Source organism: Ailuropoda melanoleuca, chromosome 11, assembly GCF_002007445.2.
Source record: "Ailuropoda melanoleuca isolate Jingjing chromosome 11, ASM200744v2, whole genome shotgun sequence".
Taxonomy (NCBI): domain Eukaryota; kingdom Metazoa; phylum Chordata; class Mammalia; order Carnivora; family Ursidae; genus Ailuropoda; species Ailuropoda melanoleuca.
This window is the reverse complement of record NC_048228.1, coordinates 13,972,522-13,998,019: the sequence shown is the minus strand read 5'-3', so window position 1 is coordinate 13,998,019 and position 25,498 is coordinate 13,972,522. Positions and strand designations below refer to the sequence as shown.

The window sequence follows — 25,498 nt, the reverse complement described above, 5'->3', positions numbered from 1 at the left end:
CCTTTCCTTATGTAAGCTCTATGCCCAACATGGGGCTTGAATTCACAACCCCACAAGTTGCGTGCACTACTGACTGAGCCAGCTAGGGGCCCCAAGAGAGGTTCTTCTAGGTTCAGTTAGTTGTATTCTTTTCTCTGCACAGAGGTTATAAACTGGCCAAATTATGATAGATTGGCTGTTCTTGAGTCTGGCCCCCTCTTGATCAGTCAAGTTGTCATAATATTAAGGTCAGTTTTTCAAAGAGGAGTGATGGCAATGGCACTCCATTAACAAGTGATAGGCAGATCTCTAATAAATAGTGGAAATGTAATACTGGAAAGGATATAAATTATGAAAAAATGTGAGCCTGCAATAAAGCTAGAAATTGGTTAGTACCTAACCGCTTAATTGCCATTATTTTACCATCTGACTTGACTCATTTAGAGGGCTATTCTTGGGTGCCACTAAGGAATTAAGGGGCATTTTTTAAAAGATGTTTTTGTTTATAATAGGCTGAGTAATAGCGTAGATCATAACGTACTGGATTGGAAGTCAAAAGGTGTATTTAATTCCTGTGTTCATTATGGACTCTGTACAACATTAGACAAGCTAATAAACTTCTTTGTCCCTTAGCTTTTCTACTTTCAAATGAGATTAATACCACCCTTTTCCTAATTCACATATATAGACAAGTAAAATTAGAGGGATGAAAGTACTTTGAACATTTGTTTTTTTAAAGTGAAAATCTAAATAATTGCTATTTTCTATGTGAAGTTTTTAATGCGGTTATAAAATGAACAGTGGATTTCAGTTCTTACTTTTGCAAAGGATTGCATATTCTCTAATCTATTTCTTTTCATCACATACTCAAATGTTTTTCTTCCCACACTGTGATGTATCGGCCATATGTATGTACCACTTAGAACAGTGCCTGATAGTTGGTAAGAACTATATAAATATTAGCTGTTACCTTCATCAGTGTGAAAAAGAAATAGTCAAAACAAAAGTTCATAGAGTTAAATGCTGATTAACTCTATGAGTTCTAGAGTTAAATGCTGATTAACCCTCTCCACCCCGTAATACCCACCTTCTCAAAATGTAATTGCTTGAAGTATATAACATAGCACACCATGTAAGAATATGAAGAAAATAAAACTTTTGGGACCCTAGCCAATTGTTAGAATGAGTGTTTATGAAAAAAAGGGGGAGGAGGTGACAATTGAAGGTGACACTTTTGGTATCTGATAGCCCAGTGGTTCTCAAAGACTGCTTTGTTCTCAAAGACCCCAAGAACCACTTGGGAGCTTTCTGAAATCTCTGGTTCCATTTGCAGAGATTCTATCTAGTGGCTTAACAGTAGAGATCAGGAAAGCAAAAAAAAAAAAAAAAAGTTAAGTTTCTCTGGTGATCCTGATTCTTAGCCAGGTCTGGGAATCACTAGTGTACAAAAATATAATAGAATTCTTTAACTTAGTACATCATTTATTTCATATCATTTTATTCCAAGCAGTATTTATGGGGAAATATACATATCGACACCCAGAGAAGGGGATTAGGAAGGTATCTATCAAAATCAGAATGGTGATTGTCTCTGTATTTAGGTTTATAGAAATATTTATTTTGCAATTGCTTTTCTTATTTCTGAGTTCTGGTTGAGCATATGTTATTTTTGTAATAGTAGATGTTTCTAAGGAAAATATTTACAACCAGTGCAAGATTTGTTTTTATTGAGATATAATTGGCATACGATATCCTATTAGTTTAAGGTATACATCGTAGTGATTCTGTACTTTTTATACCTTATGAAATGATCCCCATAGTAAGTCTAGTTAGTGTCACCATTCAAAGTTAATACAGTATTATTGACTATATTCCCTTTGTGTACGTTACATTCTTATGACATTTATTTTATAACTGGTAGTTTGTCCCTGTTAATTCCCTTTACCTATTTTGCCCACCCCTCAACACCTCCCCACTCTGGTAACCAACAGCTTATTTCCCGTATCTATGACTGTTTCTGTTTGTTTTATATGTTTGATTGTTTTATTTCTTAGATTCCACATATAAGTGAAATCATATGGTATTTGTCTTCCTCTGTCTGACTGATTTCTTTTAGCGTAATATCCATCTATGTCACAAATTACATAATTTCATTATTTTTTATGGCCGAGTAATATTCCACTCTGTATATCTGTGTGTGTGTGTGTGTGTGTGTGTATGCGCTCACGCATGCCACATCTTATTTATCCATTCATCTATTGATAAACCTATCCATATCGTGATTATTGTAAATAATGCTGCAGTGAATGTGGAGGTGTCTATATTGCTTCAAATTAGTGTTTTTATTTTCTTCGGATAAATACCAAGAAGTGGAATTGCCAAATCATATGGTAGCTCTAGTTTTAATTGTTGAGGCGAACCTCCATGCTCTTTTCTTCAGTAGCTGCACCAATTTACATTCCCACCAACAGTGTACGGGGATTCCCTTTTCTCTACATCCCTGCTAACACTTATTTTTTGTCTTTTGAGTAATAACTGATCTGACAGGTGTGAGGTAAAATTGTGGTTGATTTGCAGTTCCCTGATTTGCATTTTCCTGATGTTGAACTACTTTTCATGTGCCTATTGGCCATCTGCGAGTCTTCCTTGGAAAAATCTCTATTCAATTTCTCTGCCCAATTTTAAATCAGGTTGTTTGGGTTTTTTTTTTTTCTTTTATATTAAGTTGCATAAACCATATATATTTTGAATATTAATCCCTTATCAGATGTATGACTTGCAGATATCGTCTCCCATTCAATAGATGGCCTTTTCCTTTTGTTAATGGTTTCCTTCTCTGTGCAAAAGCTTTTTATTTTGATATAATCCCATTTTTTTATTTTAGCTTTTGTTGCTTTTCCCTGAGGAAACTAGTCCAAAAAAATATATATATTACTAAGACCAATGTCAAAGGGTTTACAACCTATGTTTTCTTCTAGGAGTTTTATGGTTTCAAGTCTTGCATTCAAGTCTTTATTTATTTATTTATTTATTTTTAAGAGTTTTTTTTATTTATTTATTCGACAGAGATAGAGACAGCCAGCGAGAGAGGGAACACAAGCAGGGGGAGTGGGAGAGGAAGAAGCAGGCCCATAGTGGAGGAGCCTGTAGTGGGGCTCGATCCCATAACGCCGGGATCACGCCCTGAGCTGAAGGCAGACGCTTAACCGCTGTGCCACCCAGGCGCCCCATTGCATTCAAGTCTTTAATACACGGTGTGAGATAGTGGTCCAGTTTCATTCTTTTGCATGTAGCTGTCCAGTTTTCCCAACAGCATTTATTGAAGAGACTGTCTTTCCCCATTGTATTGTCCTTGCCTACTTTGTCGTAGATTAATTGACGATATAAGCATGGGTTTATTTCTGGGCTCTCTAGTCTATTCCATTAATCTATGTGTCTATTTTTGTGGCAGTACCATAGTGTTTTGATTACTATAGCTTTGTAGTATAGTTTGAAGTCAGGGAGCATGATACCTCCAGCTTTTGATACCTCAAAATTACTTTGTCTATTTGGGGTCTTTGTCATTTCAAATAAATTTTAGGATTTTTTTGTTTTAGTTCTATAAAAAATGCCCTTGCTATTTTAATTGGGATTGCTTTGAATCTGTAAATTTCTTTGGGTAGTATGAACATTTAAAGAATATTTATTCTTCCAATCTATGAGCAGTGTGTATCTTTCCATTTGTTTGAGTCAGCTTCAATTTCTTTCATCAGTGTCTTATAGTTTTCAGAGTACAGGTCTTTCACCTATTTGGTTAAATTTATTCATAGGTATTTTATTCTTTTTGATGCAATTGTAAATGGATTATTTCCCTTTCTGACAGCTTGTTAGTGTATAGAAATGCAACCAATTTCTATATATTAATTTTGTATCCTGCAAGTATACTGAATTCATTTATTAGCTCCATTAGTGTTTAGGATTTTTTGTATATGATATCATGTCATCTGTAAATAGGGACAGTTTTACTTCTTCCTTTCCAATTTAGATGCCTTTTATTTCTTTTTCTGACCTAATTGCTATAGCTAGGATTTTCAATACTATGTTGAATAAAAGTGACAAGAGTAGGGGCGCCTGGGTGGCACAGCGGTTAAGTGTCTGCCTTCAGCTCAGGGCGTGATCCCGGTGTTATGGGATCGAGCCCCACATCAGGCTCCTCCGCTATGAGCCTGCTTCTTCCTCTGGCACTCCCCCTGCTTGTGTTCCCTCTCTTGCTGGCTGTCTCTATCTCTGTCAAATAAATAAAATATTAAAAAAAAGAAAAAGTGGCAAGAGCAGTCATCCTTGCCTTATTCCTGATCTTAGAGCAAAAGCTTTCAGCTTTTCTCTGTTAAATATAATGTTGTAGGTTTGTCATATATGGCCTTTGTCATGTTGAGATACATTTCTTTTATACCCACTTCAAGAGTATTTATCATAAATGGATGCTGAATTTTGTCAAATGCTTTTCTACATCAATTAAGATGATCATATGATTTTTATCCTTTATTTTGTTACTGTGCTGTATCATGTTGATTGATTTAAGGAAGTTGAACCATCCTTGTATCCCTGGAATAAATCCCACTTGATTGTGGTATAGGATCCTAATTCAACAATTTAGTTTGCTAGTGTTTTGTTGAGGATTTTTACGTATGCGTCCTTTAAGGAATATATGCCTATAATTTTCTTCTTTTCTTGTGTCTGGTTCTGGTATTGGGTAATGCTGCCTTTGTAAAATGAGGTTGGAAGCATTCATTCCTCTTCAATTTTTTTGGAATAATTTGAGAAGGATAGGTACTAACTCTTTTTTTAAATGTTTGGTAGAACTCACCTGTAATGACATCTGGTTCTGGACTTTTGTTTGTTGGGAGTTTTTAAATTACTGATTCAATTTCATTACTTGTAATCAGTCTGCTCAAGTTTTCTGTGCCTTTATAATTCGGTCTTGCAAGGTTGTGTATTTCAAGGAATTTATTCATTTCTTCTAGGTTTTCCATTTTGTTGATGTATAATTGTTCACAGTATTCTCTTGTGATCCTTTATATTTCTGTGGTGTCAGTTGTGACTTCGCTTTCACTTCTGATTTTATTTGGGCCCTCTATCTTTTTTCTTGATGACACTGGCTAGAAATTTATTGATTTTGTTTATCTTTTCAAAGAACCAGCTTTCAGTTTCATTGATCTTTTCAATTTTTTTTTTTTAGTCTCTATTTCATTTATTTCCACTCTGATCTTTTTTATTTCCTTCTTTCTGTTAACTTTGGGCTTTGTTATCTTTATTCTTTTTCTAGTTCATTTAGGTATGAAGTTAGATTATTTGGGGTTTTTTTTGTTTGTTTCCTGAGGTAGGCCTGTCTCACTATGAACTTCCTTCTTAGAATTGCTTTTTGCTGTGTCCCACAGATTTTGAAACATTGTGTTTCCCTTTCCAAGGTGTTTTTTATTCTCTTTTTCTCTTCAGTGAACCACTGATTGTTTAGCAGCGTGTTGTTAGTCTCCACATGTTTGTGTTTTTTTCCAGTTTTCTTCTTGAATTCATTTCTAGTATTATGTTGTGGCCAGAAAAGATGCTTGCCATGGTTTTCAATCTTCTTGATTTTATTGAGACTTGTTTTATGGCCTAACATGTGGTGGATCCTGGAGAATATTCCATGTACACTTGAAAAGAATGTATATTCTGTAGTTTTTAGATGAAGTGTTCTGTAGAGAACTGTAAAGTCCTTCTGATCTAGTGTATTGTTTTAGGTCACTGTTTCCTTATTGATTTTTTTTTTTTTTTTTTTTTTTTTTTTTNTTTTTTTTTTTTTGCCTGGCTGATCTATGTATTGATGTAAGTGGGGTATTAAAGTCCCCTACTATTATTGTATTACTGTCAGTTTCTCTATGTCTGTTAATATTAGCTTTATATATTTAGGTGCTCCTGTTTGGATGCATTAATATCTACAAATTAATTGATTCTTGGATTGACCCCTTTGTTATTATGTAATGTCCTTCTTAGTCTTTTGTGACTGTCTTTGTTTTAAAGTCTATTTTATCTCTGGGGTGCCTGGGTGGCTCAGTTGGTTAAGCATCTACCTTCAGCTCAGGTCATGATCCTGGAGTCCTGAGTTGGAGCCCCATGTTGGGCTTCTCCCTTTCTCTCTGCCCCTCCCCATGCTACTTCTCTCTCTCTCTCTCTCTTTTGCACGTGCGCACACATGTGCTCTCTCTCTCAAAAAAAAAGTATATTTTAAAAAATAAAATCTATTTTATTTGATATGAGTATTGCTACTCTTTCTTTTCATTTCCATTGACATGGCATATCTGTTTCCATCTCTTCACTTCCAGCCTGTGTGTGTCTTAGATCTAAAGTGAGTCTCTTGTGGGCATAATACTGGTGGTCTTCTATTTTTATCCATTCAGCCAACCTATGTCATTTTATTGGCGCATTTAGTCCAGTTATATTTAAAGTAGTTATTGATAGGTATGTACTTATTGCCATTTTGTTAATTGTTTTCTGGTTATTTTTGTAGTTCTTCTCTGTTTATTTCTTTTTCTCTTTGTCTTCTGCCCTGTAGTTTGATGGTTTTCTTTAGTGTTATGTTTGGGTTCTTTTTTCTTTATTTTTTGTGTATCTATTGTAGATTTTCAGCTTATGGTTACCATGAGGTTTATCTATCTTGATTTATTTATATAGCATTTTATTTTAAGCTGATAGTCACCTAAGTTTGAATGAATCTAAAAGTGCTACATTTTGGGGCGCCTGGGTGGCAGAGCGGTTAAGCGTCTGCCTTCGGCTCAGGGCGTGATCCCGGCGTTATGGGATCGAGCCCCACATCAGGCTCCTCTGCTGTGAGCCTGCTTCTTCCTCTCCCACTCCCCCTGCTTGTGTTCCCTCTCTCACTGGCTGTCTCTATCTCTGTCAAATANGTTTATTTTAAGCTGATAGTCACCTAAGTTTGAATGAATCTAAAAGTGCTACATTTTGAACCTCTCCCCATGTTTTGTTTTTGATGTCACATTTTATATCTTTTTATTTTGTGTATTTTTAAACTACTTAGGTAGTTATAATTTTTACTGTTTTTCGTTTTTAACCTTCATACGAGCTTTTAAGTGGCTGATCCACTGCCTTGACTATATATTTGTTTTACTAGTGAGATTTTTTTATTTTCTATATTTTCTTATTTCTAGTTATGGCATTTTCTTTTCCAATTAAAAAAGATCGTTTAATAGTTCTTGTAAGGCTGGTTTAGTGGTGATGATGACCTCCTTTAGTTTTCACTTGTCTGGGAAACTCTTTATCTCCCCTTTAATTCTAAATGATAGCCTTGCAGGGTAGAGTATTATGGGTTGTAAGTTTTTCCCTTTTAGCGCTTTAAATATATCCTGCCACTCCCTTTTGGCCTGCAAAGTTTCTGCTGAAAAATCGCGACCATATAAGATTTTAAAGACCCCATGCAGTCTGTCATTTTAGTTTACCAAATGTGGAAAACAAAAACAAAAACAAAACAACCATGTAGTCTATCAATGCGTATGTCACGTAGCTTTTTTTTTTTTTTTAAGGAGAAGCTACTTATAAAGCAATGTGGAAACAAAGTTTATTCATCTGTGTTAAAAAAGTCACAAATTCTTTTAGAACACCAGTACAGCAATAATGTACATCTTAGGGAATGTAAAACAAATTAAATCCTAATTAGCTTTTACTTATTTTGCCTTGGTAAGATTAGAAATGTGACTCACTGTTTATATTTACAAAAGGACTAATCAGGAAAACAAAAACAGTTTTAGTACAATATAGATTTTCCATTCAATTTGTGTTCTGGGCTGTGGTCCAAGAACAAAGCTCATTCCTTTTTGAAGGTCCTCTTGGCTTCTATTCCTTCATACACGTAAATCTGAAAGGTGTTAAACAGAATAATTTGCCATTAAGATTTAAGGCTCAATGAAGAAAAATATTAGTATTATTATAGCTTTGAAATGATTNCTCCAAGAACAAAGCTCATTCCTTTTTGAAGATCCTCTTGGCTTCTATTCCTTCATACACGTAAATCTGAAAGGTGTTAACAAACATAGAATAATTTGCCATTAAGATTTAAGGCTCAATGAAGAAAAATATTAGTATTATTATAGCTTTGAAATGATTATAGTTTTTTTTTCCTTAGTTCTTGATAGCAACATTTTATACAGATACAGGATATACCCACTTAAAAATACATTTTTTGGTTTTTAGTCACTTACATTTTTAGTTAAAATAAGTAAGATTTATGAGAAAAGTAATACTTTATTTGTTGAAGATATAACTCAGCAATCACAAATACAAAATTATTATTATGTAATTATTGTTGTCTTTAGGAAATAGCTATGATCTTTTTACCACTCACCTGAACCAGTTCACCACCTATAATTTCTCGGGTAGTATTCAGTTCATTTCCATTGTCTAGCCGTTTGAATTTTCCAACAAGTTTATTTCCCTCTAGGTTCCAACTACCCTATAAATGTAAAATAATAATAATAAATAATAATAATAACAAGCAGCTTTTTTTAGGGTCTTCCATATGTCAGGCACTGTTCTGAGTTTTATAGATCTACTTCTTCAGTCTTCATAATGACCTTATGAAGTAGATATTACTGTCTCCATTTTATGGTTGAGAAATCTGAGACAGAATAATTCACCTAAAGTCATAGGGCCAGGATTGAACCTAGGCTTTTAGGGCTCTAGGGTATATGCTGGTAACCCTTATGCTTTTCTCACTCAATTGTTTCCAAATGTTTAATTTTAAGGTAGATGAGCAATGCTTCCCTTTTCTAAATCTTTCATGTTAAAAAGAGTATCCTAAATTTAGTCATGGTTCAAGTTAGTTTCATGGAAGGCTAACAATTCTGTGTATGTTTTAATTTTATAATTGTTGTAATAATTTAAAGGGTGGCCATTGGGATGCCTGGCTGGCTTAGTTGATGGAGCAGGCAATTTTGATCTTGTGTTGTGGGTTCAAGCCCCATGTTGTGTGTAGAGGTTGCTTACAAATAAAATCTGTAAATACATAAATAAACAAATATAAAAATGGCCGTAATTAATAAAATATTTGACAGTTTGTCATTACAAACATAAAATATAACTATAAAATCCTGAGGACAAAAAAGATTTTAAAAAATCAGTTGAAAAATATGACTACCTAAAATTTTTTATCTTAAACATTAAAAGGTACATTCCCAATGACCTACAATGTAGCATGCATCAGACTTTTCCATTTGGTCACTCATTCATTAACTAATTTACTCATTTATCTTATTATTTCACTGTATTTATTACATGACTATTATGTTTAAGTTTGATAAATCTAAAAGCTTTTGCTGCTATCAGGTATGTAAAGTTGAAAACACTGATCTTTAGTTTTCTTTATGAATAATAGGTCTATGCTTAATCATCCAAAAGGTGTTTTTCTAATTCTTATTGTTCAATCCAGATTATTTACAGATGTATGAAAATAAAAACATTAGATTTAAATATCCTGCCAATTTGTGCAATATATAATGTGGATAAACTCTATTGGCTGCTTCAGTAAATGAAAGAGGCTTAACATCCAGTGACAGAAAACAGATTATTTTAGTATTGTGTAGAAAAATCAAGAATGCATTGCTTGTAAAAAGTATCTTACAGTGAGTTCAGTTCCGTCTGCTAGGCTGTAATTAAAAGTGACACCAAGCTCAAAAACAATTTCAGTGGTACGAAAAGTGCTTGATTCTTTGATAGTGAATTTATTTCCTTCTTGTGTAATTGTCAGTTTCAGATTGTCATGAGCTGCAAGCTTCCTTTTCACCATATTAACACCTGCAAAGCAAAAGATGTTGGAGAAAATAGAGTCAAAATGGCATAGAAAGTATTTATTTCAACAAATTCTGTTTTGTTTATGTACATTTTGAGGGTGGGAAGGAAAACCTGATAGCATTGCCTTTGCACAAGAGCATTCAGATTGTCTCTTACAGAAAAAATTCAAGCTTAGTCAGATCAAGAGTAGTGATTCAAGCTATTTTTCCAAAACTTATGAAAAATTAAATGAAAAACAGAATTGTAGAATCTTAGAGTAATTTTAATATAATCATCAAACTTTTGCTTCATTGTTAAGTAAACTAAATTCCAGAAATGTCAAAGGATTAACTATATTAATATATTTATAAGGAAATTTAATTCTGCATAAATATTTTTAAACTTTTTTTACTTTTCATAATGGCTTTAAAATTTTGAACTCATAATTCTCTTTGCTTTTTGTGGCATTTCTGACTATCACAAAAGTGAGAAAATTGGCAAGTATTGCTGTCAAATTCATTATCGTAAAAATGTGCAAATTCCATAAATTTCAACATGGAATTCTGGAAGTATAGAATATAATTTATGCAAATTTTCTTTTTGGGGAATGACTTCAATTTGTTTGCGCATCTCATCCAGTGTATGAGCTGCCAGAGTATTGGAATAGATATTAAAGTTAGTTAAATTAAAACCCTCATAGAAACTACATGGAATCATGAGATTATTCCCAATATTTTATGTCAGAGGAAATGAGAATTAAGTCTAATATATTTAGAGCTGTGAATTATGATAGAACTTTTTTTCTACTACTTTACTATATGATCTTTGTTTCCATCTCCTAGAATTCAACATTTTAAAGTTTTGAAGTGTCCATTATGCACTGTCCTTTTTTACTCTCTAAACCAAAAAAAAAAAAAAAAAAGCCAGTTTTCAATGATAAAGATAAAATCGGCAGTTGAAGAGTGAATGAATCATACCTGGATCTTTTTTGTTACAGNATCATACCTGGATTTTTTTTGTTACAGAGAACTCAAAGAATCTCTTCTCCCACTAGTGAAACTGTGTAGTTTTCCTAATATAAGAAGTGAGAATATTGTTTTCCCTACTCTGAGCCTCACACATTCTCACCACCAGAACAGGAGACATTCCCTAAGCCCTGAGGTTTAGAAGGAATTAGAAAGAAAAATGTCTGTGAGGAACAAAATGACAAGCCACTGAAGAATTAAGCCCTTACCCATTTTTTCCATGAACTTGTCATAGTTCTCATTCCGGTCTGTCTTCCAAGTACCATCAAAAGCCATGATCTCTAGTTGAGTCAGCCTCTAAGCAATCAGAGATTCAGGTCTGTCCTTAGGAGACAATTTATTCTATTTCTTATCTTAGAACCAACTTCATACTGTGATGTGGAAGTTTAAAGTTTAAAAGGTCACTTAACTACACTAATGCCCAGCCATTGTAGTTTATCGGTCTATAAATTTCTTAGTTCCTTTCCTGAAATTGAACTGAATTACAGTTGACCCTTGAACAACATGGGTTTGAATTGTATGGATCCACTTATATATAAATTTTTTTCTGAAAGTACGGTAAAATATTGTAAATGTATTTGCTCTTCCTTATTTTTAAAATATTTTTTCTAGCTTACTTTAGTGTAAAAATACAGTATATAATACATATGGCATACAAAATATGTATTAATTGACTGTTTATGTTATCAGGAAGACTTCCGGTCAACAGTGGACTATCAGTGTTTAGTTTTTGAGGAGTCAAAAGTTATACAAGGATTTTTGACTGCATGTGGGGGTTGGTGCCCCTGACCCCCCCATGTTGTTCAGGAGTCAACTATAAAACATGGTAAACAATACCTATTCTATCTCAAACTACAACTTGTGAGTACATTTATTTCAAGGACTAGAATGCATACTCTCTTAAAATAGGTTTTCTGCTTTTAAGTTCAAAGTGCACACTACATTGGAGGTAACACAATTTAGAACATATATCAAATAACATCTGGAAATAAGACTATTAATGACCTGTCCCCTTTTTACAATAGCAATTACCTTGTAAAGTAAGATTTTATGACCAAATATAAATAAAAAGTTAACGTTAATATGATATTGAGACTGAAGATTTATTTATTTTACTAATATGTTCTTTTGCATTGTGCTTTTGGGTTGCCAGGAGTTTGGTAAATATCCTGACACTGGTACAGTGCATGACACATAAGTGCTCACTAGGTTTCTGTTTTGGTCTAGAATGGTGATAAGCCACTGAGAAAAATTTTAAGAGGTAGAAATATAGCTAGACAACCTGAAAACTTCCATTAGAGAAACAATCAGTTTTAAACATCTGCCATGTACACAGAAAACAAAAGGCAGGTATCAGCTATGCCATTAATTAAAACCATTCATTTTTTTACTCTTATTCCCTCTCATCCCCAATCCTGGTGCAATGCAATCAGAAGCTAAAACTCAATATGTATGGGGACGAGGCTATGGAGGATAGCTAAAAAGGTAAAAAGACAAGGAGGTCACCATATCTCTCCCTTTCCCCACTGCAGGCTTTCAGCCTGGAGCAGGACTGAGCTGGTGGAGGAAATACATTAACTTGCTATGAAGTGCAGAGTTTTGATTATTAACTAGTCTGAATATATCACTTGCTCAAAAGAGACCATTATTGTGAATAAATGTGACCAAAGAAACTCTTATTAACTCAAGGTCAGTAGAGAAGCTAAAAAGCATGCCCAACATTTCATTCAGAGTTAGAGGAAGGATGTATCTAACACATTTGAACAGGAAACTGGGGGATAGTATTAAGTTTTTAATTTTTTTATAAGTAGGCTCCATGCTGGGCCTGAACTCACAGGGCTTGAACTCATGACCCGGAGATCAAGACCTGAGCTGAGATCGAGAGTCAGATGCCTCTTGATCAAGCCACCCAGGCACCTCTAGTTTTTAATTTTGATTGTATCCATTGGGCATACTTTTACAGTGGAGTTGCCCACTTAATATTTTATCAAGTAAGCACATTAAAAGGCAAACTACCTTCTACTAACTCCATTATTTCATTAAAAGAGAAAAAGGCATCAGAACATGGGGGGAGAGAAGGGTTATAATTTTAGAATAATAGAAGTCCTTTAGATTTGTAACTAACTTTATGAAAATTATTACCTTGTCTTTGTTTTTCTCTCTTTTATCAAAGATAATGAAAACCTCATCATTTGGGAACAATTACCCTACTATACTTTCAATTTGAGAACAGTAGAAAAGTTCATGGTTACCCTAAAGCCAAGGACTGGTCTCTCAGTTAATCCACTACTACTTATGGGCATTTGTGAATTTAGAAGGCCGTGAATGATAGCTCCAGTGTTTCTTTCTAGATTAGAAATATGGTACAGTAAAATAAAGCTGTAGTTCAGAAACAAAAAGACTTGAGTTTCAATACTGCCTACAACACCCATTACTGTACAGAACTTTGATGAGATTACTCTACCTCTCTGAGCCTCAGTTTCCTTATCTATAAAATGAAGATAATAATAAAACCTAATACATACGGTTTTATGAACAAATTACATAAAGCACACACGTGAGCAAAACTTCAAGTAAACATCAAGTTCTCAATAAATCTTTCCATCCTCATTCTCTGAGGAGGAAACTCCAGAAGTAATCATCAACTTTTAGATAGATCCTAGGTCTCAAACCACTTTAGGTTTTTGTAAATGAAATCCATGTCCTTCTGTTGTTTATTAGAAAGCCACCTGAAAGTTGTTTAGATATTTCATGACTTATACTCGTGGTTAACTTGGAATTGCTTGTTAAGGATAGCCTGATGCTGTAGCTCCCTCTAGGAATATATCTGTCTACTCTGTAATCTCATGACTGCAAGAAAAGTGCCTGCCCTGGTTAGGAAGGTGGGGAGGAAGAAACAAAATGGCTTCTTGCCATTGTTCACCTAACAGTGCCTTCTGAATGTGGTCTTGTCTCCTGGCTACCTCGAGCCTCTCAGGGAGTGCAGAGTAGGATAAGGTAAGCAAATAGCACTTGGACTCATGCCAGCCCACTAACAAAATGGACAAGCTAAATTTTGCAGTCTTCCATTTATCAGTGGCAATATCCTAATTTAAAGTCAGTTAGGAGTCTCTGTTGTCCGTAGACAATCCACCGTTGGATTTTTTTTAAATGACTAGATCAAATTTTTAACACTATACTTTTCCTTTTTTAGCTTCCAAACTCTGTAGCTTCCCAATTCTTACCACTCACCTGGACCCCACCTAGAAAAGATTATATAGGACCTATAGACCAGGGGCGCCTGGGTGCCTCAGCTTTAAGCATCTGCCTTTGGCTCAGGTCATGATCCTAGGGTCCTGGGATTGAGCTCCGCATTGGGCTCCCTGCTCTGCTGGGAGCCTGCTTCTCCCTCTCCAACTCTCCCTGCTTGTGTTCCCTCTCTCACTGTCTCTCTCTGTCCAAAAAAAAAAAAAAAGAAAAAGAAAAAGAACCTGTAGACCAAGTTCCTCGCAGACCTCTCCTACTGATGCTACAGTTGGACCACCCAGCTGAGGGCTGACCCAGTTCTTTATTTTCTTCTCTGATAAAGCTGGAAGACTTAGGGTCCTGCAGCTTGGGAGAGTAGGTGGATTGGGTATGTGTGTGCATGTGGGTGCAGATGCTTTCTCTCTCTCTCTCTCTCAGCTCATAGTCCATGTGAGCATGGAGTGGTATGGAAGAAGTGGAAATCAGCAGAAGCTCCTGGTAATCCCTATCCCACTCCTGCAGGGGATTGTACAAACTACATTCCTAACATGGCTTACAACGCCCCTACTCGTATCTCCAGTCTCTTGCCCTTCCTTACTGTGTCCTCCAAGGTCTAAGCACTCTAAACCTCTTTCAGTCTCCCATCTCCTGAATGTACATGCTTTCTCTTGCTTTAGATCCCAGCTTGGTCATTGACTGCTCTGAGAAGCCTGTCCTGAACTACCAAGGGTGGGTCAGGTAAGCCTACTTCTCCCAAATGTAGTGACCTTCTAAAGATCTCATAAAAGTGATAAAAGACAAAAACAGCCAATTAATGATAGCCAAAGAAATATTAGTATCATCATGAAGACCAGAGACATCATGAGGAAGGGCAGTACAATGTTTCAAGCTCATCTCAAAGAAATAGCTTTCTAGAGATCATGAAATCCTTTCACCGCATCGCAGAGTAGGAGGGAACGTTTTTCTAGAATATTTAAAAATATATCATTTATGGAAAACAGTATTTTCAGGCCTTTTCTAATCACTTCAGAATTTCAATCCCAACTTGTTTAACTTTTACATGTCAGAGAAAACTAGTGGTCTCTATCAGGCCCCTGTAAGAGAAGAATTTGAGGTACAAATACAAGGAGCAACAAGAAGCTTTAAGATTACCATCCAATTCCTAGCAGCGAATGGGGAATGAGAAAGAATTCTAGTGTTTGCCTACAGAGACCACTTCATTCTATTTTAACTGTAATCCTCTAAATTTTAGAAATAGTAAGGCCTGTTAAATTATGTCTTAGACTTTGCACCTGACATGGATGGTTGGTTTTCTTCTGAACTGTAGAGTTATAGCAGTGCATAGCAGGACATCTGCCATATAATGCCCAGTGTGGCTTGCTGATTGTCCTTAATAACAGGACAGCCATTTATGTGATCCACATGTGTCAGTTGAATGATCTTGCATGAAGGATTTATAACTCTTTCATCTTCTGCCTTCTTTGTAACCTAGGTCTCTCCCCAAAATGATGAGTCTCCCTCAAGGAATTTTGACGGAATGTCATTTATCTCCTATGCTCCTCATGCCACAGATAGTGGAAGACAGGTTTGCATTATCTCAGCTCTCCGTTGCCCCATCCAAACCATTATGTTTCTGCCCCCCCCCTTCCTTTTTAAAGAAAGTCTTTTCTTTTGAGGCCATTTTCTTTTGGCTGTCACCTTCCAGCCTACTTCATCATAGTTATCTGTCATTTACCCCATCTATCATTATATCATTATCTACCATCTGTCCCCATCTGACATTGCTATCTACCATCTATCACTGAAGATCTTGGCAGCTGGCTCACCATCATCCTCTGTGTCCTGCCTTCATCCTGGGTGACCTCAAAGTCCATGTAGATAAGTCATTTGTCCCTCTGGCCTCACAGTCCTATAACTCCTCATCTCTAGTAACCTTTATTTCTGTTACACTTTATCCACTCACACATAGGGCTGTAAGCTGTGATTTGTGTTCTCTAGAGTTTTCCTTCTGTTAAATTTAACATGGGACTTTCTGACCACAGCTCTTCATCCTCTCAGCTTCTTTATTTTCTCCCATATCTTGGGAGAAAATTTGGCTTGAAGAGAATATCAGTCAGTTCCCTCTATTTTCTCCCAAATTAGAACCCCCCCGGTTTCTTTACATTCTCCAGTCAATATCCTATTGCCAATAAAAAAAACCCTCTTGCACATTTTCCCTTCACCAACCCCTGTGCTATTACACGTGTGCTTTCCATTCTATATATTCCATTATATCTATCCATCTGTCTGTCTATCTATCTATCTCACATCTTCTTTATCCGTTTATCATTCGTTGGACACTTGGGCTGCTTCCCTATCTTGGCTACTGTAAATAATGCTGCAGTAAACATAAGGGTGCATATATCTTTTCAAATTAGTGTTTTTGTTTTCTTTGGGCAAACACCCAGTAATGGAATTATATATCACATGGAATTTCTTTCTTTTTTTAAAAGATTTTTTTAAGGTAATCTCTACACCCAATGTGAGTCTCAAACTCACAACCCCAAGATCAAGAGTCACATGTTCTACCAACTGAGCCAGCCAGGTGCCCCTCATATGGCATTTCTATTTTTAACTTTTGAGGAACCCCCATACTATTTTCCACAAGAGCTGCACCAATTTACATTCTCCCCAACAATGCACAAGGGTTCTTTTTTCTCTGTATCCTCACCAACACTTGTCATTCCTTGTCTTTTTGATACTTGCCATTCTCTCAGGTATGCAGTGATATCTCATTGTGGTTTTGATTTGTATTTCCATGATGATTAGTGATATTGAGAATCTTTTCATGTGTCTGTTGGCCATCTTCTTCTTTAGAAAAATGTCTCTTCAGGTCCTCTGCCCATTTTAATTGGGTTATTTGGTTTTTTTGGTGTTGGATTTAATCATTTTCCTATACCCTTCTTCCCTTCCCTTCAGCAGATGACTTACACATTATTCACAGGGGAAATAAATCATCAAATAATAATTCCTTCAATTTCTGCCTTCTCATTTTCAACATTACCTGTTATCACTTACTTTACTCCTATAAATTCTTTTACCCACTTATTTACTCAACAAAAATTAGAATTCCTACTGTGACCTAGGCACTGTGCTAAAGTATAGAAGAAGAATGAATACATACAGTTTCAGTCAAGAGGAAGCAAGGCTTAAAATTATAACTGAGGCACATGCGAAGACTTTTCCCCCCTGCATCTTCATACTTGCACCTCTCTTTCTCTTTTATTTATTAAGCTGAGGTGGGATCTTTTCTCCTTCATATCAAGATGGTCAAGTCTTTCCCATTTTAAAAAATGAAAAGACACTCTGGATTCTTTTGATGTTTCTAGAAACTATTCAGTCTTCTCCTTCCCTTTATAGCCAGGCTCCCTGAGAAAATAATCTTATACTTGTCTCTACATTCTCTCTTCTATTAGTGCCTCAGTCTACTACAGTACCAGCTTTCATATTCACCAGTCCGCTGAAACTACTCACTGAGGTCATAGGTGAATTTTTTGTTGCCAAACACTATGCACACATCTTGGCCTTTATTTTGTCACTGAAGCATTCCAGATCATTGATTCTTCTCCCTTTTGAAATTTCTCCTTTTCTTTTCCTGACTTGATTCTTTCTTGACATTCAACTCACTTCTCTGAATACTCCTTTTTAGGCTCTTCCATGGGCAGTTGTTCCTCATTTGACACCTTATATTTAAAGTTGTACCTTAAGATCTCTTTTCATTCCAGTCTACCTGGGCCATCTTATTCTTTCCCATGTCTTCAGTTTTCATCTATGTGATTCCAAACTTCAGAGCTACAACTCAGATCTCTCTCCTACCAGGTACCTATTCCGTATCGAGTTTCTCTACCTGCGTGCTTTATCAGCACCTCAAACTCTACACAACCAGAAAGCAGCTTAACTTTTCACTCAGCCTTGTTCTCTCCTCTTCGTTTCCTGTATCAGTGATTGATTCTGCCATTCTAAGGATAATTCTAAAATCTTTCCTCTCCTTTATTCTTGGTTTTCCATTTTATCAACAAAACAACTTTTACTCCCTTATATCACTTAAATATATTCCCTCTTTGTATTTTCTAGTAGTCACCAACACTCACCTAGATTGCTATAATAATCTAAATGGTGTTCCCCTCCTCCTGTCTCTCAGAATCCATTTTGTCCAGAGAATTATCTTCACAGAATGCACGTGTGACCATGTTTTTGCATATTATCATTCAGTAATTCCTTATTGGCATCAGACCTCTCCTATTCACCCCACTTTACACTTCCCCTATTCAAGGTGCTCTGATCTCTCCCCTCTCTATATTTTTGTCCATCTTCTTAACTCTGCATGTAAATCCCACCCCTTATCCCATGCTCTCCCTGCCTAACACCCACTTTGACTTTCAGAGTCAGCTCAGTGTCACCTATCCAACAAACTGCCTTCCCTTCCTCCTTCCTGCCAGCCTGAGCTAACTCTTCTTTGCCTGTGTTTCAGTATTGCCATCAGAACCCTATTACACTTATTGTATTGATTGTAGTGTCTGTTAACCTTTTGTTTCTTCTGAGAGATTTTCAGATTTGAGGGCAGAGACAATTCAAAATGGGTACAAAATATGTACAAAGTAAGCTTATGTATCCTAATTAAAGCCTTTGTTGCCTGTTTAGAAGTGCCATTTGTTTCCTAGTCTCGGTTCAGCATGTGGGTGTTTGACCAGCGAACAGGTTGTTTAATAGTGAACAGTACCCCACTGCCTTCTAATTTGATACTAGGGTCATGGGCTTACCCAGTGTAATATTTTGATTTCCTGCCTATTTTGCAACCTAATTGAGGAGCCTCCATCTTGAGGCTTTCCAAAGGAAAGTTAATTGCTGATCATAGGCTCCAAAGCTATCTGGTTGGCAGAATACTACAAGGGACTTTGGCTCCTTGATGGAATGAAGCAAACTTTTATCTCAGAGTGAAAGAATAATATTGCCAAAGAGTTTCTTTTTTAGGCATGGCAGAAGTAATCCTGTAGAAATCAAGAAAATGTTACCAGTGTTAGGAAAAGCATCAGTCGGCATCACTCTACCATAGCTTTACATCCTTGCTACAAACTAACATGCTTAGTGGGAAGACTATCATGACTGTATATGTCACTGTAGAAAATTTTGAAAATACAGCTAACCACAGAGGAAAGTAAAAATTACTCAAGGTCTTATCTCCCAAAGTAGTCAGTGCTAGCATTTATACATATACATATATATATAATGAAATATATAACTATATAGTACATGTATTATATATTACATATAATTATATATATCTATACACACACCATTTATATAAAATAAGCATGTTACACAAATAGGTGAACTTATACTATATATATTATCTTACAAATCTTTAAAAATTAAGAATCTTATCAAAATTTTTCCATTTCATTAAATATTCCTCTACATCAAGAAATTTTTAAAACTTATTTATTTATTTATTTAATTAATTAATTTATTTCTCTGGGTTGGGAGCAGAGGGAGAGGGAGAGAGAGAATCTTAAGCAGCCTCCACACCCAGCACAGAGCCCAGTGTGAGGCTCAATCTCAGAACCCTGAGATCATGATCTGAGCCAAAATCAAGAGTCAGATACTTAACCGACTAAGCCACCCAGGTGCCCCAAGACATTTTTTTTTAATTATAGGTTAATGAGCAGTCAATGCAGATAACTTAGAAAGTAGAAAAAGGCATAAAAAAATTAATCAAGGACTTATAATTCTGCCAACTCTACGTAATTAATGTAATATTTATGTACGATTCATCTAGTTTCAAGAATGCTTGAATACAGACGTGTGTGTGTGTGTGTGTGTGTGTGTGTGTGTGTGTGTATTTACGTATTTCTATGTACCCATACGTGTATATATGTACGCATAGGAATGTGTATGTGTATACTCCTATAAGTTGGTGTGTGCATAGAGACCCATGCACATATCTTCATTTGATCAAGATTTGTATTTTATTTTATTTTATTTTTTTTTAAAGATTTTATTTATTTATTCAACAGACATAGAGACAGCCAGCGAGAGAGGGAACACNTAGGAATGTGTATGTGTATACTCCTATAAGTTGGTGTGTGCATAGAGACCCATGCACATATCTTCATTTGATCAAGATTTGTATTTTAGAAGGCTTCATTTGGCACCAAATATAGGAGGGATTTGAGGGACTCATCTGGAAGAAAAGGCAAATTAAATATTGCTATAACCTTGCTGAGAAATGAGANTATTTTAGAAAGCTTCATTTGGCACCAAATATAGGAGGGATTTGAGGGACTCATCTGGAAGAAAAGGCAAATTAAATATTGCTATAACCTTGCTGAGAAATGAGAACTGAAAATAAGATGGTGAAACTGAGACTGGAGAAAAGAGAACCACAGCAACGTGGGAACGCCCTAGATGGCTGTCAGACTAGATTAGCAGATGAGACAGCAGATGCCAGCTGTGCCAGATGTGTATGCTATCTCCCAAGGGCATCAGGGCACAGTCTTCTCTTTTCAGTGAGTTTATCTATATGGAAGACCAACCTTTGAATTACAGATAAAGTCCCTAAACAACATCAGTCAGTCAGACATTGAAATTTGCCCCCAATGAATGTTCGTTCCCTTTTCAATAGGCATTTGCTTCTTAAATCATCTCACTGTTAAAGAAACAGATTAATTTAAGTAGAATCACTCTCCTTAATAAATAGACCTTTTACAATCTGTTTATTCATCTAGGCAGTCCCTTGTTTTTTCTGCCCATTCAAAGAATAAAATGTTCTTTTTTGTGTGTGTGGGTACAATTTTTCCTTTTTATTTATTTATTTATTTTTTTAATGATTTTTTATTATGTTAGTCACCATACAGTACATCCCAGGTTTCCGATGTAAAGTTTGATGATTCATTAGTTGTGTATTACACCCAGTGCACCATGCAATACGTGCCCTCCTTCAGGGCATCGAATCACACAGCTCCGGGGGCACCATTTGCATTATAATCTTTGTAAATGAGTCTCCTGGAGTTTAGCTCCAGTAGATTCTAATGGGAATTGTGCCCTTGGAGTTCTGCAACGGGACCTTGCATCCTAAGGCCAAGTTCATCTCAAAATCATAGTTTTAATTCAGTATTTAGGAATGTTTTATCTAACATATTAGAGAATACTTTACTCTTCATTCAAGTTGAGACTTCACTACACTCTACCTTCATTCCAGGGCCTGGCTACAAGCAAGCCAGCAGTCGTGGGGGGAGAGTCTGCCATAAACCTTCTCGCTTCTGACTTCTAGGGTTGGAGGGCAGAATGGAAGGTAGAGAGAGGAGGGGCCCCTTTTATTGCCCTGGCTCTCAGTCTAGCTCTCCAGATGTAGCAGTGCCTCATCCTCAGAGCCCCTCAGCTTCTGCCCTGCCAGCTACTAGGTCGTCTTCAATCCTCTCAGACCATCCTCTTGGACAGGATACCTTTTTAAATGACCACAGGTAATATTCCTACCATTAGCTTTCATCTAGTTCCTCGAATTCCCATACTTTCGACCACTATGAGAGGAGAGTGCAGTACCTTCCTAGTCACCCGCCTCTATCCTGCTGTAATAGGCTGCTTTAGCAGGCACAGGAGACGGGCTGACATCATTAGCTGGTACCCCTCACTCAGGACTGGAAGGGGTGAGGCCCTTGCCTTAAGAGCAAAATTAAAGGGGATCCCAAAAAACTCAGCACTGAAGATAAATAATATTTTAGTGAAACATTTAAAAAAATAAATATTAATGGAAACAAATATGGGCAAGATATCAAAATTTTATATTTTTAAGATTTTATTTATTTATTTGAGAGAGAGCAAGAGAGAGAGCAGGAGCGAAGGGGGGAGGAGAGGGAGAAGCAGGCTCCCTGCGGAGCAGGGAATTAGGGGCTTGATCCAGGACCCTGGGATCATGACCTGACCCGAGTGCAGACACTTACCCAACTGAGCCACTCAGGCACCCCAAGATATCAAAATTTTAAATAAAGACAGAGTTAGTGCAGGAGATAGTTCTATGACTGTCTTGAGGTATATTGCAAACAATTCTTTTCATTGTTCACCCTCAGCACATCTATCTTTCCAATGAAATAGTCCTCAAAAAAAAAAAAATCTCCCAATTGCCATCATCTTTTATACCTATATTGAAATTTGGGCTCTGTGGCTTAAGAGTTCCCTTTGAAATGTATTTTGTATATTGTTGTATTGGTCAAAATTTCCAATTTAAATTACAGTTATCCATCTGTCATCCATCTGTTTACCCATCAACCCATCAATCCATCCATTTATTTACTGGGGTTGTGTATGAAGGAGAATAAAGACGACCTTTGGGGCGCCTGGCTGGTTCAGTCAGAAGAGCATGCGACTCGATCTTGGGTCATGAGTTCAAGCCCCATGTTGGGTGTAGAGATTATTTAAATAAATAAAACTTTTTTTTAATGTAAAAAAGGACAATCTTCAAAAGCTAATGACTAATCCATTCTAAGAGATGGTTAAATGAATGACTGTGAAATGGAAATATTTACAGTTACAAAGGGAATACTAAGTTGGTCTGCCTCACCAAGTGGGCCCTGAACCCATATTGATGTGTAAAATTAGAGGGAGTCACAGTGCATTTTAGTCTCCTATTAGAGATGTCCCCTAAAACATGCCTGTTACTAACTCCTCTATCCTGCTTACATCCCCACCTCTACAGAGTCAGTTCTTATGAGCTCTTCTGAAACAGCGCACTCCATAATTTCTCATCAGTTTGTTGTGAATGTAAGTAGAGACTCACCTTCAGAGGTAGAATGATGAGCCTGTATTGTTCAGAGGAAAATTAAGGACCTTCAAGCTAGTAAATTGTCGTTCCTTTGTCAAGAGTGCTTTCAAATGTTTTAACATAGTGGATTAAGTTAAACTTTGTGTCAAAGAATAAAGGTATGCCTGTCATTGTAGGCACTGAGATTTTTCTGAAACCTGTTTTCAAAGGTTTTTTTGTTTGTTTGTTTGTTTGTTTGTTTTTAAGCTGACATATTAAAGGGGTAATTTAGTCAATAAATATGTGTTGTCTATATAGCTGACTTCCTACAGAGCTATTGGCTCCAGTGATTTTGAGTAGTCGGAAAAAATTCTATAAAATCAATGAAGGCACCTTTTGGCCTGTTTGTGTAACCTGGCACAAATTAGTAAGCTCCCTGCTGGAGTCCAACTGCAGCGTACGGTCCAGTAACATCCAGGGGTCAGCTATTGTTCCCTGGGTCTGTTAAATGCCCCTGCTCCATTAAGCACAGCCTAAAATGCATCTGGCTCAACAAACAAAACTGTAATATGCTGGCCACAGAAAAGAGGATTTTATAGAACTGTTCCTGCTTGGAATAGCATAATCGGGAATTGAATTAATTATGTTCCAAAAAGTTGTCTTAGCCCATGGCATATGAGTTCTAAAACCCCAAAATGCCAAAATCTTACTACGTAAAAATGATCCATATAATACAAAAACAGACACATAAATTGAATTGAATTTCACAACATGTTGTTTACATCTTACTACGTAAAAATGATCCATATAATACAAAAACAGACACATAAATTGAATTGAATTTCACAACATGTTGTTTTCCTAAAATACACTGTCTAAAGAGTTCTTGCAAATCAGTTCCTGCTGCTTTATACATGACGATATTTACACTGAATTACAACAGCCCTCCTGCAGCAGAGGCCAGCTTGTTCAGAGAGTGAATTAGGGCCCAATGACACCAGGGACTCTATGGCCCCATTGCTGCAAGTGAGCAGAAGGTCAGTGAAACTGAAGCATATTATGAAGTTCACATTTCTAACAAACATCTTCCAAAGAATAAAATGGGAATTCAAGAAACATGTACAAGTTCACTTAATATTCTTAATTAACATAACGTAGATATGAAAGAATACATTCCACATACATAGTACAAAAGATAACCAAATAAATCCCATTTTAGCCTTTCCTAGTTTATTTTTTATTTTTAATTTTTTTAAATATTTTATTTATTTATCAGAGAGAAAGAGTGCATGCACAAGCAGGGGAGCTGCAGGCAGAGAGAGAAGCAGGCTCCCCACTGAGCAGGGAGCCGGATGCGGATGCCGGGCTCCATCCCAGGACCCTGGGATCATAGCCTGAGCCGAAGGTAGACACTTAACCAACTGAGCCACTCAGATGTCCCTAGCCACCCCTAGTTTAAAAAGTAGAATAGTGCTGTAGGAGGTTTACCTCCTTAGTGCTCACTATTCCCAAAAGCACTAATGGCGCTCTGCCTTAAGCATCTGAGATGCTTTGCCTGCAGGCTTTCCTCTGGTCAAGAACCATGCTGAGCCCCTGCAAGCAGGGCATGCAGGATGTGCCAGGAATGAAGGCATCAGGAGCAACCCTCATGTAATAATGGGCAGGAGCTGGTAGATAGAGATCTAAGTTTCTTTGTCCCTCAGGTAGGATGACTTTGACACTATTCTGTATGGTGTTCAAGAGGTCCCCATTGAGGGGTGCCTGAGTGGCAGTCGTTAAGCGTCTGCCTTCGGCTCAGGGCGTTATCCCGGCGTTATGGGATCGAGCCCCACATCAGGCTCCTCCACTATGAGCCTGCTTCTTCCTCTCGCACTCCCCCTGCCTGTGTTTCCTCTCTTGCTAGCTGTCTCTATCTCTGTCAACTAAATAAATACAATCTTTAAAAAAAAAAAAAAAAGAGGTCCCCATTGATTTTGAACCTCGGTTGCTCACGGTAATAATCTGCTTGTAACTTACCCTGAGTAGACCACCTTTCTTTTCCTTCCCTTCCCATTTGACTTCTCTCCTCCCTTACTAGTGTCTGCAGGGACAACTTCCTACTTACATTCAAATTCTCACATCAGGGTTTGCTTCTAGGGACTCTAACGATTGGCAGTACTCTTGAAGCTCCTTATTTTCCTCCGCAATTTTAACTCTTTGTTTCTCTCCAACCAAGCGTAATTACTGCTTTGATATTTTATGTTTATCATTGCTTTGCCTTTTTAATGGTTTATTAGATATATTAAAGATATTAGTAACTGGCAATACATTTTTAGGATTTTTTATTTTGAACTGAACAAATTTATTTCATACTGTATTCATCCTTCTGTGATTTTTAAAGAACTGTTATGTTTCTAAGACTCATCCAACACTTAACTTTTTGTTGCTATGTCAATAAAGCTATGAATATTTCTGCACATTGCTCCTGTTACACATGTCAAGAGTTTACCTAGAAGTGAAATTACTGAGTAATGGACTCTGTACATCTTCATTTTTTTAAGTCACATTTCCTAGTAAAGACAGTAGTTCTAATACATATGTCTAATTTTGTTTCCTTTAAAAATCTAACACTTTTAAAAAGGCAAAAAATCCACAGATATGGAGAAAAGAGAAGATGAGACAATATCAATAAAATGTTTAAATCTGGAAAGTAGTTGGA

The 25,498-nt window shown here is 36.4% G+C and overlaps 1 protein-coding gene and 1 long non-coding RNA gene across 2 annotated transcripts in view; one reads left to right on the top strand and one right to left on the bottom strand.

Moving 5' to 3' along the window:
- LOC117804372 overlaps positions 1 to 22,793 on the top strand; it is a 28,215-nt gene extending 5,422 nt beyond the window's left edge. Inside the window, exons 2-3 of the long non-coding RNA XR_004628726.1 lie at positions 14,705 to 14,765; positions 22,756 to 22,793. This is a non-coding gene — a long non-coding RNA (uncharacterized LOC117804372). The remainder of the gene's footprint in view (positions 1 to 14,704; positions 14,766 to 22,755) is intronic.
- FABP2 (fatty acid binding protein 2) lies at positions 7,960 to 11,092 on the bottom strand. The gene is made up of 4 exons (XM_034671299.1): positions 11,012 to 11,092; positions 9,629 to 9,801; positions 8,354 to 8,461; positions 7,960 to 8,022 (listed from the first exon to the last, which is right to left on the bottom strand). Exons 1-4 carry the CDS (start codon positions 11,076 to 11,078, stop codon positions 7,972 to 7,974), a joined length of 399 nt encoding a protein of 132 aa, XP_034527190.1. The 5' UTR covers positions 11,079 to 11,092; the 3' UTR covers positions 7,960 to 7,971.
- Positions 22,794 to 25,498: the final 2,705 nt, after the last annotated feature.